Source organism: Octopus sinensis, linkage group LG3, assembly GCF_006345805.1.
Source record: "Octopus sinensis linkage group LG3, ASM634580v1, whole genome shotgun sequence".
In the NCBI taxonomy this organism is placed as follows: domain Eukaryota; kingdom Metazoa; phylum Mollusca; class Cephalopoda; order Octopoda; family Octopodidae; genus Octopus; species Octopus sinensis.
The window spans coordinates 166,539,070-166,556,174 of record NC_042999.1 but is presented as its reverse complement, the minus strand read 5'-3'; the positions used below and the strand labels follow the sequence as shown (position 1 = coordinate 166,556,174).

General features: G+C 38.1%; 1 protein-coding gene across 1 annotated transcript in view; it reads left to right on the top strand.

Moving 5' to 3' along the window:
- Window positions 1-17,105, top strand: part of LOC115209588 (transcription initiation factor TFIID subunit 6b) — a 61,365-nt gene that overhangs the window by 18,911 nt on the left and 25,349 nt on the right. The window contains exons 4-5 of the mRNA XM_029778027.2: window positions 13,842-13,928; window positions 16,344-16,494. Coding sequence (XP_029633887.1) covers window positions 13,842-13,928; window positions 16,344-16,494 — 238 coding nt within the window. The remainder of the gene's footprint in view (window positions 1-13,841; window positions 13,929-16,343; window positions 16,495-17,105) is intronic.

Here is a 17,105-nt window from a genome sequence, read left to right as displayed (position 1 = left end):
CTGACCTCAATGACCTTAAACACTGAATAACAACAGCGATCAATTCAGTGGATCATGATATGCTGATACGCGTCTGGGAGGAATTCTCTTATTTCATTGATGTTGCCCATGCTGCAGCTGGTGGTCACATTGAACATTTGTAAGACAGAAGTAAAAGTTGATTGTGAGTAAATACTTGTGACTTAGCTGGAGTTTTCTATTGCTTTTCCTTATTAAAATATTGTGTAATGAAATCAGTTCATTCTTTTTGAATAACCCTGTGTGTGTATATATGTATATATATATCTATATATATATATATATATATTTCTGTGATGCAAATGATCTCATGAAGTTCCAAGATGCAAATGATCTTATAATCTGCAACACTAACTTCAAAAAACCAGCCAGCCACCTAATCCCTTATCAGTCTGATGAGCACATAAGCCAAATTGGCTATCCCCTCACTAGGCAATGAGAAGATGGTTGCTTAAAAATGCAAAGTCTTTCCCAGGTGAAGAGGGTACAATTCAACATAGGTCACTAGTTAGTGACTTCAGAATTAGAGCTAGAAAGACTCAGAAAAATAAACCAATCTGGAACTATGGAAACTCTAAGATCCAGCAAACAGACAAAAATTTAGAGATTTACTTCTGACAAAAGAGGAAGAGTTGGGGACACATAGCTTAGAGGACAACTGGAAGTTCCTGCGGGACAATCTACTGAGGGCCATGGACGAAATCTGTGATTGATGTAGAGTCCCAGCTAGACCAAGGAGGTTGATGGTGCTATAAAAGCAAAAAGAGTGGCCTGCACTGGAAAAACAGTGGAAGCAGAGAATTATATCAGGTAGCCAAAAGGACAGCTAGGCATCAGGTATACATAGCAAAAGGAGTAACTGAAGGTAAAGGGTTTGCAAATGTTCTGCAGTGTGAGGTGTTCAGGATTGCAAAGCAGTATATCAGAGAGAATAGGGATGTGGTAGGTGAGAAATGTGTGCTTGCACTTAGTGACTCAGAGAAGAAAGAAGAATGGAAGTGTCACTATGAAAGGTTACTAAATGTGGAAAATGAATTGGAGAAGGAGAACCTACCAAATATCGAACCAATTGAGGGACCAGCCATCAGCATTGATAACAGCATATTAGATAAGGCAATTAAGGATATGAAGACAGGGAAAGCCTATGGGCCATCAGGAATCACTGCTGAGATGATAAAATTTCTTGTGTGTAGGATACAGCTTATCCCCTGTATAGTTAATCAAGTTATTCAGGAAGGCACCATTCCCTGGTGTAGTAGTATTATAGTTAGCTGCTACAAAGTGTTGCCTTAGATAGAAACAACTACAGAGGCATTAAATTGCTAGACTAAGCCATGAAAGTTACTGAGAAGGTTACAGCTCAATTGATTAGAAGTAGAATTAAACTAGGTGAGATGCAGTTTAGTTTTGTACCTGGGAAGAGTACCACAGATGCCATCTTCCTAGTGAGACAGCTGCAGGAAAAGTTCTTGGCCAAAAGTAAGCCATTGTACTTAGCCTTTGTTGACCTGGAGAAAGATTTCGACAGAGTTCCTGCTCTGTTATATGGTGGTTTCTAAGGAAGTTAGGATTAGAGGAGTGGCTTGTTAGAGCTGTACAAGCCATGTACAGTGGTGCTGTCAGTAAGGTGAGAGTCAGTCATGAATACAGTGATGAATTTAGCATACAGGTAGGAGTTCACCAGGGCTCGGTCCTCAGCCCCCTCTTGTTCATTATAGTCCTCCAGGCCATAACAGAGGAATTCAAAACTGGGTGCCTGTGAGAACTGCTATATGCTGATGACCTTTGCTCTTATTGCAGAATCTTCAGCAGAATTGGAGAAGAAATTCCAGGTATGGAAACAAAGCTGGAATCAAAGGACCTTAAAGTTAACTTAGCAAAGATCAAAGTTGTTGTTAGTAAGAAAGAAAATAAATCTTTCTTTTTGTCAGGTAAATGCCCATGAAAGGAATAGGAACAAATTCCATTCTCTGCATTCAGTGTAAACTATGAACACATAAGAGGTGCAGTGGAATCACAAGTAGATTGATATATAAGGTTGTCTTTGTATGTGACAGGTGTGCCAGAACAATAAGCACTAAGAGCACAGGGGACTTAGATTCCCTCAAACGCCCAGGAGGCTCTCTTAAGGTTGTGGATGGTTTCTGTTACCTAGGTGACCAAATTAGCAATGGTGGAGGATGGTCTGAAAGTATTATTTCTAGAACAAGAATTGGGTGGAGGAAGTTCAGAGAGCTATTACTTCTGTTGGCAACAAAAGGACTCCCTTGTGTGCGAACTGCTATACTCCATGGTAGTGAGACATGGGCTCTGAATGCAAAAGACATGTGCAGACTGGAGAGAAATGATGGCAGTATGCTCCATTGGATGTGCAACATCAGTGTGCATGTACGACAAAGTGAAAATGTATTGAGAGGCAAGTTGGGCATAGGAGGAATCGGATGTAACATGAAAGAGAGAAGATATGTTGGTTTATACATGCGATGCATATGAATGAGGACAGCTGCATTAAGAAGCGCCAATCACTGAAAGTAGATGGTACCCACAGAAGAGGGACCCAGGAAGATGTGGGATGAAGTGGTAAGGACTGATCTCAGGATGTTGGGCCTCAGGGAGGAAATGACAATGGACTGAGATGTCTGGCGATATGAAGTTCTTGAGAAGACCCGTCCATGTCAGTGAAACTGAATTATAGAAGTGCTGTGTCCCCCACCCACTCTTATCTTACAACAAACCAAACTACATTTATGCATCTCTTCTCTTCCTCACATTTCCACTTCATGCACTAGGCTTGCCTCCCACTCCCCAATCTTGTCCCCTTGCCCCTGTTCCACTGTATCATTGCAATTTGGTGGCTCCTCCAACTCTGTATATACTCATGTTTTCGCCACTCCCCCCTCTGCACGCTTTAATCATGCTTCCTTTGTAATATTCTGCCACTTATATTATGGAGTTTGAACCTCAAGGGTATGCCCTGGCACTTACCACCATCTATATCTCTCTCTTCCTTTACTCAACCATCCCATTTATATTCTGATCCCCAACCTTTGTGAGTATGCCTGGCACTTTGCCACCATCTCTGTCCTGCTGTGTGTCTCTCTCTCTCTCTCTCTCTCTTTCCTCCACCTCCCTCAGATTGGGTAACCTTGTACTTCCAAGACACCTGTTTTTGTCTCTCTGCCTCACCCTAACCTTTCATCATCCGACACCAAGACGTCTCCTCCAATTGCCCCATCCCCTCTCAAAAGAGTTTTTGTTTTTGTCTTGCAAGTACTTGGTGACCCTGACAGTGCAGATACCACTTAAAAGTACTCAGTCCACACTGTAAAGTGGATGGTGTTTGGAAGGGCATCCAGCTGTAAAAACCTTGCCAAAACTGGCCTTGTCTGTTGCTTGTGCCACATAAAAAGCACTAAATCCACTCTGCTGAGTGGTTGGTGTTAGGAAGGGCATCCAGCTGTAAAAATCCTGCCAAAACAGTTACAGAAGTCTTGCAGGCTTCTGCCTGGAGAGCTCTTGTCAAACTGTCCCGCCCATGCCAGCATGGAAAGTGGTTGTTAAATGATGATGATGATGACAATGGTATCCATCCTGCCACTCACCGACCCTATTAGAGGAAATAGAGAGAGAGGGTGGGTGTGTAAGTTCACCAAGGTGTGAAAGGAGAGTGACAGACAGTTAAAGATAGGGATAGAAGTAAATGCAGTGAATCAGGAACATAGGTAGAGGCATAGTCATTGGCAAATATCTGTTTGGGGGTGAAAGGTGAAGGAAATAGGAGTGGGTCAAGCAGGAGTAGGTGACTGGTGGCAGGGCAGAAAACAGTGAAATGGGGAGCAGCAATAAATTGAAACCTTAGACCAGTGGTTCTCAACTGGGGTCTAAATGGCCCTTGGGGGTCTACATAAGATTTTATTGTCAAAATTTATCTGTAATAAATTTGTTTTGCTTCTACAATTCACGACATATTTTAACAATTTTTCATACAATTCCTAATAATATTTAATGATAAAAATATATGATTTTTTTTTTAAACATTGAATGAGTAAAATAGGAATCAAAGAGTTCCACAGGTAAAAAATAGTTGAGAAACACTACCTTAGACACGTGAAAAATAGTAAGATGATGTGAAGTGGGTGGGGTGAGAGAAGGATGCCCAGTGTCAAAAGCGAAAGTTATGTGGTGCCTGTATATAGTGAATGATGAAAAGTGTGGCAGGAGGTATCAGTAGTAGATATGTGGAAGTGTTCAGTGGAAGGAGAATTCAGTGGAAAATGAATTGGTGAGGATATTTAGAAGGCAGGATCGAGGATAAAAGGGAATAACTTCAAGGAGAGAGAGAGCTAATCATCATCATCATCATCGTTTAACGTCCGTTTTCCGCGCTAGCATGGGTTGGACGGTTCGACCAGGGTCTGGGAAGCCAGAAGGCTGCACCAGGCTCCAGTCTGATCTGGCTGGTTCGTATTCTAGCAACTATACTTTTAGAACATTCTCCTCTGCTGCTAATTAAGGTCACCTAGGTAACAGAAACTTTTTACTATTTCTAAAGATTCTACTAAGCATTTGAAAAAAAATCTTTTTCTCCTGTTTTCTTAATGTTTATTCTTCTTGCACATCTACTACAAAGTCTACCTTCCCTGTTAACCTTCATGCCATTCCATTGCAACTCTTGCGTGTACATACACCTTTTCTATGTATTAAACAGGGTCACTTTTCTGAAAAGTTAAGTGCTCTATCTGTTTCTCTTGTTGCTAGTCTTTTGTAAGGTAACATGAAGGCCTTTCAATTCCAGCTTTTGCTTCAACACTTGGAACATCAGCATAGAAAGGCTTTTTCCAGGTTGATGAGAGCCAAGTACAGTGGCTTACTTTTGACTAAATACTTCTGCAGTTGCTCTACATGGAAGAGAGCTTCAGTAGTACTTTTCCCTGGCACAAGCCTCAACTGCATTGTTTCTCGTCTTTCTTCTTCGTTAGTTGATCTATAGCACTTTTTTTAACTTTCATGACCTGGTCAAGTACCGTATTTGACAGCATATAGGACGCACTTTTTTCCAAAAAATTTGGCTCAAAAAATCGCACTGCGTCTAATATGCGAAGTCAAGACCCTCCCGTAGGCTAATCTTCTCCCAGACGCTCACTAACCTAGCTTACGATAAGTATTTCTACCTACGCTAACGCCTTAATGATATTTTCCGTACTCATGCATCATTATTTTATTGCTAGTATTATTATTATTATTATTATTATTATTATTATTATTATTATTATTATTATTATTATTATTATTACCAGTATTATTACTTTAGACTGCTTTCAACAATATATGCTTAAATACACTTAAAACTTTTTTTCCTGAATTTGACCTGCTGAAATGAGGGTGCGTCTAATATGCCGTCAAATACGGTAATTTGAATACGTATGAAATTACTTCTTTTTAAGGCATTTGCTTTGCCCTTATCATGGCTGACTATAAGGCTGCTGCACTAGTTGTTGGGGACAACAACTTCTTGTACTAATTAGCTATACTAATTAGCTATAACTGATTAGCTATACCGGTGACTAAGCTATATCTCACTCTGCCAGATACTTCAAGCATCTCAGCAATAATCTCTGATGGCCCAGGGGCTCTCTGTCTTCTTACTTGCTTTATCTATCATCCTGCTATCAACTAGAATCGCTCTCCTTTTCTTGTCCATTCTCCTTGTTTTGTTAGCTTTTCATAGTAACACTTCTGTCTCTTTCTGTTTGCAATCATTAAGTGCAAGTGTACTATTTATCTGTGTGCACCTCCCTCCCTCCCTCCCCCAGTGTCTCAATTTTTTTCTTATACAGTGTCTTGTAAGCTGGAACATCTCATGGCCCTAGTCCTCACAGTGGGGAACATTGGTAAACGCCTTCCTTTCGCTTCTCTCTTTGCTAAATATACCTGTCACCTGGCTTCTCTTCTAGCTACCTGGTATTCTGTTCTAATATTCTTCCAGTCTTTCCAAGCCTGTCTCTTTGCTTTTATCTCACTCAGTCTTTGTGTATAAACAGTTGTGGCCAAAATTAGAGAACAAAAATCAAATTTAAACATGTTTACATTTCTACTTCATTTTTCTAAATGGGATTTATAATGTATTTACTGTAAAGTTCATTATTTACAATAAATTTTGTAGGAAATTATTAATAACTAAATAATTTATAATAGAGAAAATGTTTATTTGAAAAATACATGATGGACAAAATCAGAGAACATATGGTGTAATGTTCAAAAAGCAAAATCTGGCAACACTCCAACTGATGTAAACGAAGCTGACCTAAAAGTGTGAAGATTTATATTGAACAGCAGTGAATTAACAACCATGGAAAGCTCACATAAAGTTGATGAAAGCCTCAAGAAAAGAGTTGGCCCATTGAAAAAAGAAGGAATGGCAATTTCTGCTATTGCCAGAGACATTAACAGATAAAAGAGTGTTGTTTCAAGAATACTCAAGCTTTATGAGGAAACAAGCTCATTTGTGTGATTAGAAAAACGAGGGAGTCCATGGAAAACAAGTGTTTTGGCAAGACTCTGTGACTCAGAGGCTGTTGTTTTGAGATGGTTTCAGTACTGCTGCAGGAATTTCTTGCTAAATAAATTGTTATTATTGAATGAATATGTCTCGGAAGACTGTGGCTTGTCATTTGAAGGAAGTTGGACTTCATGCCTTTTCCCTCTAATCAGTTTGAAGAACCGAAAAGTGAGGTTAGTCTTTGGCAATGAGCACATTCATTGGATGGACGACAACTGGTCATGTGTGTTCTTCAGCAAGTTCAATTTAGTTGGCTCCGATGGTAGACAGTATGTGAGATGTAAAAGTGAAAGATTGTTCCCTAAATGCATGAAGAAATCAGTGAAGTTTGGAGGTTGAGGTTTAATGGTGTGGGCCTTTCATCCAGATCCATGGTAATGTGAATGCAGCCATATTCAAAGACATCGTTCTGCAGCATGTGTGTGCCAGCTATGAGGTCGTCTCCGAATCATTAGCCAATCTTTATGCAGGATAATGCACCATGTCACAGTACTAAACTAGTTCAGGAGGTGTCTGAAGCTGTGATGCATTGGCTGTGTTATGATTTTGTGGGGAAAATTTCAGGAAGAATGGAATAAAATTACATCAGAACAGTGTGAGAAATTGGTCAAATCCTGTGGATGGAGATGTGCTGAAGTCATTAAAAATAAATGAATGTACACATCTTATTAATATATTGATATGGATTGTAAAAATTTCTGGCAAAATTTTGATTTCTTAAATTTTATGTCATACATTCTCTAATTTTTTCCATCTTGTATTTTTCAAATAAACATTATTTCTGTTATAAATTTAGTTATAAATCACTTCCTACAAAATATATTTTAAATAATGGACATGCTTTAAAGTATATACAGTAAAAATCCCATTTGGGAAAATGAAGTAGAAATGTAAATATCTTTATTTTTTGTTTTTGTTCTCCAATTTTGGCCATTACTGTGTGTGCACGTACGCGTGAAAAATTATTGGGTTGGCAAGAAAGTAATTTCGTTTTTCACAAATAGATTTTTTTGAATGACTTTTGTCAGTGTTATGATTTTCTTCTTTTAACATTTGATAGCATTATGTTTAACTTATTTTAGAAGCAAATTGCATGTAATTTTGTTTACAGCTGTTAATTCAGTGTCAATTTTAATATGGAGTGCAAAAACGAACATTTTCATCATATTTTGCTTTTTTACTTTTGTAAAGGCAAGAAGGCTGCTGAGGCTCACAAAGAGATATGTGAAGTTTATGGAGTTGATTGTTTAACAGAACGTACATGGTCAGAAATGGTTTTAAAAATTCCATTCTCATTCAGAACATTTTTACTCAAAGATGACCAACATTCTGGTCGACCTACTGAAGTTGATGGTGACTGAGTCAAATCCATAATTGAATCGGATTGTCTTATAAACTGTGCGAGAGATTGCAGAGAGGTTAAATGTTTCACACACAACAATTGAAAATCACTTAAAATGTCTTGGACTTGCTAAGAAGCTTGATAATTGGGTTCCACATTGAAATAGATACACTTAACACAACAAATCAATATTTGTGATATGTATCTCAAACACAGTGAAATTGACCTTTTTTTGAAACAAATCATCACTGGTGATGAAAAGTGGATTGTCTACAATAAGATCAATGGAAAACGATCATGGTCCAAGCATAATGAACCAGCACAAACCACATCGAAAGCTGAATTGCATCGAAAAAGGTCATGCTGTCAATTTGGTGGGATTACAGAGGTGTTGTGTATTTTGAGCTGCTTCCAAGGAACCAAACAATCAATTCAGATGTTTACTGTCAACAGTTAATGAAACTGGAGGAAGCAATCAAAGAAAAACAATCAGAATTGACAAATCGTAAAGGATTCGAATTCCACTATGACAACAGTAGATCACACACATCTTTGCTAACTTGTGAAAAATTATTGGAGCTTGGTTGGGAAGTAATGTCACATCCATCATATAGCCCTGACCTTGCACCATCAGTTTACCATTTATTTCGAAGTTTGCAAAATTCTTTGAATGGTAAAACTTTCGATAATGATGATGACCTGAAATCACACTTGCTTCACTTTTTGGCTGATAAGGTCCAGAAGTTCTGAGCACGGAATCATGAAGTTACCAGAAAGATGGCAAAAGGTCATCGAACAAAATGGAAAATATAGAATTGATTCAAGTTTAATTTTGTATGAAAAAGAAAATGACTTTTATTTCACACTAAAGAAACCAAAATTACTTTCTTGCCAACCCAATAGATAGGTGTGTGTCTCCCTCTCCCATCACATCTTCACCCTCCTTTGCTCTTCTCTCTCTCTCTCTCTCTCTCTCTCCCCCACCCTCCTCTCCATCTGAGGTAGCCATGGTTCTTTTCTGTCCCTTAATACTACTCCTTCCAACAGTTAAAGTCTTGTCCTGCAAGTTACTTGGTGACCTCAATGCTGATAGTGCCATGTAAAAAGCTCCCAGTACACTCTACTAAGTAGTTGGTGTTAGAAAGGGCATCCGGTTGGAGACACCAAACCAAAACACACAATAGAGCTTGGTGCTGTTATTTGAGTTTCTAGTTCCTGTTAAACCATCTTAGCCATGCCAGCAATGAAAAGTGGGGGTCAAATAATGATGACGACATTGATGATAATGAGGAATATACAGGATATGGTGAATAAACAATCGTCAAAGTTGTGTGAAAAAGAAAATAACACTGAGATCTCATTTTAACAGATATATTTACCAAAATTACATAGAAATATCTTGAAATACTAAAGAGTAATTTATTCAATAAAATCGCCATTGGCTTCAACCACAGCCTCAAGATGACTTCAGAATCTCCTGCAACTCTTCTGGATGGTCTCCTTGTTTAAGTTGATGAATGCTGCTATAATCCTTGCCTTCAGTTCATTTTTGGTGTTACAAGGAGTGTTGTTGGTCTCTTGCTCAACTGTGCCATGCACATAATAATCAATTGAGTCGCATTGTGGGGAGTTAGGTGGTCAGATGTTAGGGATGATGTAGTTGCAGAAATTGTCTGACAGCAATGACTGGGTTCTCCTGCTTGTGTGGCTTGAGGCTGAGTCCTGTTGCCAGACATGGGGTGTCCAGCAGCCACCCTCTTGACCCAGGCACTTAATGTAGGCCTCCATATTGAGTTTGAGGCCATGTGGGAAGATGTATGTTATCATACATACATAACATCGCCATCATTACTGATCACTTCAAACACCATGATGTTGACTGGATGTTTGAATTTTATCACTCTTGGTACAAGTTTGTATTGGAGCTTCTGGCGTGAATGCCAAGCAGTACAGCATGCTGTTTCCAAATTTCTGGCTGAGTGAATTGCTTCATGGAGCTGTTTTTCTCACAGACAGTGCCCAACTGACCCTACTATACAGTGCAGTCAATGAAATCAAAAACAATGTGTATGCTTGAAATAAAAAATATAAAAGGTGCACAATTTACCCATTGCACCCTGTATTTCATACACACATCATCATTATCATTATTTAACATCCACTTTTCCATGTTAGCATGGGTCAGACAGAATTTGTTGAAACAGACTTTCTACAGCCTGATGCCCTTGTCACAAACTTTCACCTATTTCCAAACAAGGTAATCTTTCCCTGTAGCCAGACATGTTTTTTTTTTATTGAAACCCAGAAGCAAACAACATCGTTTCTATGGCAATGATGCTCATTTACAATCATCATGTCATGTCAAGACAAGGGTACACACAATCACACATTTATATGCACACACACACACACACACACACATGCCAGCATGGAAAATGGATTTTAAAGGATGATGATGATACATGAGTGAGTAAGTGAATAAACAGAAGTAATAAGGCACGTAAAAAGCACCATCCGTTCGTGGCCGTTGCCAGCCTCGCCTGGCCCCTGTGCCGGTGGCACGTAAAAAGCACCATCTGACCGTGGCCATTTGCCAGCCCCATCTGGCACCTGTGCAGGTGGCACATAAAAAACACCCACTACACTCACGGAGTGGTTGGCATTAGGAAGGGCATCTTGCTGTAGAAACACTGCCAGATCAGACTGGGCCTGATGCAGCCTTCTGGCTTCACAGACCTCAGTTGAACTGTCCAACCCTTGCTAGCATGGAAAGCGGACATTAAATGATGATGATGAATACTCAACACATTTGGATGGAATTACTTGTCTTTAATAGTATCTTGGCTTAACTTACATAAAGTTTCACAGACATGGGACATGTCCACCTTGTTAGATGTTTCCACATAACTTTATGAAAGGGGTTGCTGAATTAAACTGTTATTAAACATGTGTTTGTGTATATGTGTGTGTATGTGTGTGTGTGTGTGTATTAAAGTAGTAAAGTTAATGTCTGGTCATAGAGTGACCAGTGGTTTTGCATCCACAAAGGCCATAGCTTCATGGACCACTCATCAGACTTTCTGACGCTAAGAGGTGAAGAGTTAACCCTTTCGTTACTGTATTTCTGTTGAGATGCTCTGTGTTTCTTTCAATTAATTTTAAATATAACAAAGAATTTAGTAAAATAACTTCGTTATCATTCAGCTAGTGTTAGGAACATTAATTGTGAAAAAGGTTTGCTGGAAGATTTTGATTCAAAACTTATGAAAACAAGACATTTGTGCTACTGAGCCAGAGCCGGTTTCAGCCGGGTTAGTAACGAAAGGGTTAATCTTGTCTTTGGGCTAGAGTCTGATAAGTCATCCATGAAGCTACAGCTTGCATGGATGTGAAACCATTGGTCACTCTATGACCTGACATTAACTTTAATTACTTTAATACTTTATTGCTCTATACTTTAGAGTGTGCTTCTTATTTGGATATATAGTACATTGACACACACACACACACACACACACACACACACACACACGCACACATACACACACACACACACACACACACACACACACACACACACACACACACACACACACACATATATAATTTTAAATAGCATACACGTGAGTATTGCTCGTGGGTATAGAGTTTGAATAGTGTATTCACATTCAGCTCTAAATTTTGGAAGTGTTGGTTGGATATCTGTTACATGATGATGCTTGATTGTGTGCATATTCGGCCGTAGCACTTTAAATTTTATAAATTGGAAATGTTATACTGAAGAGAGAAGTAAGTAAAATTCAAATTACTTTAATCTCAAAACACGTATATAATTAATCCGGGTCGTGTTGATTCATTGTCTTTCTCTTTGCCTTTGTAAAAAAGTATGTTTACCGTCATGGAGATTCTTATAGTAGCAGGAAAGGAATTTTTAACTCCTATTTCTAATTTGGGTCTGTGGTGAAGCAGTTAGCTGAACCCTAATTATAATTATGTATATATATATATATATATAAATAAATATAAAAGGGAATTTTACCACTATGTGGAAACCCTTATGCTAGAAGAAGATCCGCTATGGTCTTAACCACTAAGAATTGTTCTTAGTGGTTAAGACCATAGTGGATCTTCTTCTAGCATAAGGGTTTCCACATAGTGGTAAAATTCCCTTTTATATTTATGTATGTAATACTATTTACTGAATCTCAGTTTTTTTATATGCTAGACCACTGGTGTTAAAATAGATGTTATCAAATTAGTATCCAATTTTCACCCTCATTTTAATTTTAAACTTTATATACATACATATATGCGACATGGAGAGATGGCTTATCTGGAAAAGCAGCTTGAGTTTAGACTACATGTCTAAACTCAAGGACAGAACTTTTCGGATCATGCCCACATGTGACAAAATTTTTGTTACGTTTTTGGTCCCCTCAAGACTACAGATAGAACTTGCTTTCTATATTATGTCCACACAAAAGTTTTTTATCTCTTTATACCTTTTATTTTTTTCATATATTTTTATATTTTTACACATAATAATATTTTCTGTACTCTTCCATCCTGCATTTTTCCTTGTGCCTATATAGATTCATTTGTATGCGTGTGTGAATATGTATGAGTGGGTGGGTATGTATGTATATAGATGTGTGCATGTGTGCGGGCATAAGAATACATATATATATATAGACGTTTTTACTTAGTATTTTTACAATTTTTTCGGATTTTTTGGGCATATGTATAATCTCTTTTTTTGTGTATGCGTGTGTGTGTATGCATATATAAACATGTGTGGGTATGTACATATGGGCGTGTGTGTGTATGTGTGCATAAGGGCATGTCCGTATATGAACGTGGTTTTACGCTTTGTATACTTCCTTATGTTTTTTTCTGTATTGTTACCTTTAATCATGATTTTTCTTGTGCTTGTGCGTATATAGACGTATGTATGAACCTTTACGGTACGCGCGTGTGTGTGTATAAGTTTATATATATATGCGTATACATTTGGCGAAAAATGCGAGTGAAGATGTGTATGTTTTGATAGTGACGTATACGTATGCATGTGGGTGCGCAAGCGCACATGTGAGCATATGAGTAGGCATGCTTATGTGTTTACTATGAACTTTTAACCTTAATTTATATAAGTAGCGAAATTATAACACAGTAATTTCCCTTTGTATAACGGTCTTTTTTCATAGCGTTTTTCCAGATAACCGAAGAGATGGTGGTGTGGATTTCCACCTCGGCATCCGAAACTCAGAGTTATATCTTGGCTATTGAATAATTGTCACATATTATTTTACAGATAAATTTCCTCTATTTACATAATATTGAGGTCTCTTTCTTTCTTTTGTTATCTTACCATTTTTACCAATATATATATATATATTATATATATACATATATACATATATACATACATACAACATAGGCGCAGGAGTGGCTGTGTGGTAAGTAGCTTGCTAACCAACCACATGGTTCCGGGTTCAGTCCCACTGCGTGGCATCTTGGGCAAGTGTCTTCTGCTATAGCCCCGGGCCGACCAATGCCTTGTGAGTGGATTTGGTAGACGGAAACTGAAAGAAGCCTGTCGTATATATGTATATATATATATATATATATATATATATATGTGTGTGTGTATGTGTGTGTGTTTGTCCCCCTAGCATTGCTTGACAACCGATGCTGGTGTGTTTACGTCCCCGTCACTTAGCGGTTCGGCAAAAGAGACCGATGGAATAAGTACTGGGCTTACAAAGAATAAGTCCCGGGGTCAATTTGCTCGACTAAAGGCGGTGCTCCAGCATGGCTGCAATCAAATGACTGAAACAAGAAAAAGAGTAAAAAGAGTATACATACATATACACACACTCATACAAATATATAAATACATATATTTTTTGTTTCCTATTTCAGAATAGTATTGAATTCATGAAGCATGCTAAACGACGACGTTTAACAACTGAAGATATTAATGACGCTCTTCGAACAAGTGATATGCAGGTAAATGTTAACTTTTACATTAACCCTTCAGCATTTAAACCAGCCATACCTGGCTCAAGTATTCCATCTCTTTTATGTTCAAACTAGCCAGATCCAGACTCTCACACCAAACCTACAATATCTTTCTAAAAATAAACAGTCAACAGTCACAACATTGGAATCTCAAAGTTTCAAGATAATCCAGGATTAATTTAAAGCAATGTGAATGAATAAGCATTATGTTTGGCAGAAATCTATTTAAACTGGCCATATCTGGCCAAAATATTCTACCTGTTTTATGTTCATAATGGCCAGATCCAGCCTTTCACACCCACCCTATAATATCATTGAAAGAATAAACAGTTACATCATCAAAATCTCAAAGCTACATGATAATGCAAGATTGATTCAGAATGATGTGAACAAATAAGCATTATATTTGACAGAAGTTAAGGAGGTTAAAGAGTTGAATGTGTGGTTGCTGAATTCTGATTTTGAAAGTGCAGCAAAAAATGCCACATCATCATCATCATCATCATTTAGCGTCCGTTTTCCATGCTAGCATGGGTTGGACGGTTCAACTGGGGTCTGTGAAGCTGGAAGGCTTCATCAGGCCCAGTCAGATCTGGCAATGTTTCTACGGCTGGATGCCCTTCCTAACGCCAACCACTCCGTGAGTGTAGTGGGTGCTTTTTACATGCCACCCGCACAGGTGCCAGACGGAGCTGGCAAACGGCCACGAACGGATGGTGCTTTTACGTGTCACCGGCACGGGGGCCAGGCGAGGCTGGCAACGGACACGAACGGATGGTGCTTTTACGTGCCACCAACACGGGGGCCAGACAGGGCTGGCAAACGGCCACCAAACGGATGGTGCTTTTACGTGTCACCGGCACGGGGGCCAGGCGAGGCTGGCAACGGACATGAACGGATGGTGCTTTTACGTGCCACCGACACGGGGGCCAGACAGAGCTGGCAAACGGCCACGAACGGATGGTGCTTTTACGTGTCACTGGCACAGGGGCCACGTTAAAATAAATTACTGCTTCATTTCTGATCATTTTACTAACACAAGAGTGTTTAACCCTTTAGTGTTCAGATTACTCTGTTAAATGTAATGCATTTTCACTCAAATTATTTTGAATTAATCATGCATTATCTTATAGCTTTGAGGTTTCAATGATGTGATTGTTTATTTTTAGAAAGTCACTGTAGGTTAGGTGTGAGAGGCTAGATATGGCTAGTTCAAATATAAAACATGTAGAATATATTGGGCCGGATGTGGCCAGTTTAAACACTAAAGGGTTAAGGGCAACATTCAGTAATTATGTGTTGCATATGTAAAATAAACTTGTTAACCCTTTCGTTACTGCATTTATTTTGAGATATTCCGTGTTTCTTTCAATTACTTTGAATATAACAAAAAATTTAGTAAAATGACTTAGTTATCATTAAGCTAGTGTTAGGAACATAAATTGTGACTAAGGCTTAGTGGAAGATTTGAATTCCAAACTTATGAAAACAAGACATTTGTACTCAGAGCCAGAGCCAGTTTCAGCCGGGTTGGTAACGAAAGGGTTAGGGTTAGACAAGCTAATAAGGTGTGGTTCAAATCACATTTTTATAGTTTAACCGGTCATAAGGTATCTTTTGAAATTTTAGAATTTTTATTGCAATTTATTTCACAGTCTTGCCTTTCAAAGTATTGAAGGTACATTTTACTTCTTCCTTGTTGTAGTTATTCTCTCAACAGAGATTTTGAAGGTCATATCTAATACTGGAAAATAAAATTATAATATTCAAAAGATAAGCATATTCTAAATCAAATTCAGATTATATTTAATTTCTTCTTCAAATTAATTGTTACCTGATATTTTTTTACACTCCCCTCCCCATGCACTTTCTCTTATCCAGTGGCATATCAAAGGTTCTTAGTGTACAGAGACAAAGATACTTAATGTACCTCCGCCTTAATAAGCATGATAGGCTAGAAGAAATGTTGTGGTCCTGCACACCTGCATGCAATGGTAGAACGGATGGGGAGAGTCTAAGGTGACTGTCCCTCTTCACCCACCTCTTGCTACTCTCTACTATACACTGTTAATATCTTATTTTTTCAAACTGCAAGCTATATATCATTTGTTCTTGTTAACTAAATCTTGTGAGGTGATTTTGAAGCAATCTTCACATTACTATCCTTTTCACATATTGTTTGGATATATACTCACAATGTAGATCCATATCAAAACAGCTTTAGTATTCCAAATGTTCATAAACCTGGTCAATTTTAATTCTATGAACAAGCTCTTCTTTTAATGTCTCTTCATTAAGTTTAATTAATGTTTATACATGACTTCTAGTGTTAGATTGTGTATTGTAAACGTTTTGTTATTGTGGAAGTAAAATTTAATTAACTTTTTTTTTTTTTTTTTCCAGCCCATTTTGGGACATGGCTCTCTTGAACCTGTTATTTTTAAACAAGTGAAAGATGCGGAAATTCATTTTGTTGAAGACTTAGATCTAAATGTTACCAATATAGCATTTAATAATTATAAACCTAAAGAAACTGGAGAGCTTGGTATCAAAAGTAAGTAATTTCAAAAGGGAAAAATTTAATGTCCTTTTGTTTCAACTTATTGTTTGGCAGGTCACTTTTGCCCGTCTTTTTTTTTCTCATTCATAATTCTACTATAACATCTAAAAAATTATATCCTTGGTAATTTCTTTTGTAACAATAAAAAAAATAAACAAAGGAAAATTGGGGAAGCTGCTAAAGATGCAGCATAAGTTGAAAATGTTTTGTTACTCTACAAACTTGTTTTACTTGTATGTCAGTACCTTTCATCAACTAGTTGGAACTAAAATATTTGTAATGAAAAATTATAGAAAGATAAATTTTATAGGCGCAGGAGTGGCTGTGTGGTAAGTAGCTTGCTAACCAACCACATGGTTGCGGGTTCAGTCCCACTGCGTGGCATCTTGGGCAAGTGTCTTCTCCTATAGCCCCGGGCCGACCAATGCCTTGTGAGTGGATTTGGTAGACGGAAACTGAAAGAAGCCTGTCGTATATATGTATATATATGTATATATGTGTTTGTGTGTCTGTGTTTGTCCCCCTAGCATTGCTTGACAACCGATACTGGTGTGTTTATGTCCCCGCCACTTAGTGGTTCGGCAAAAGAGACCGATAGAATAAGT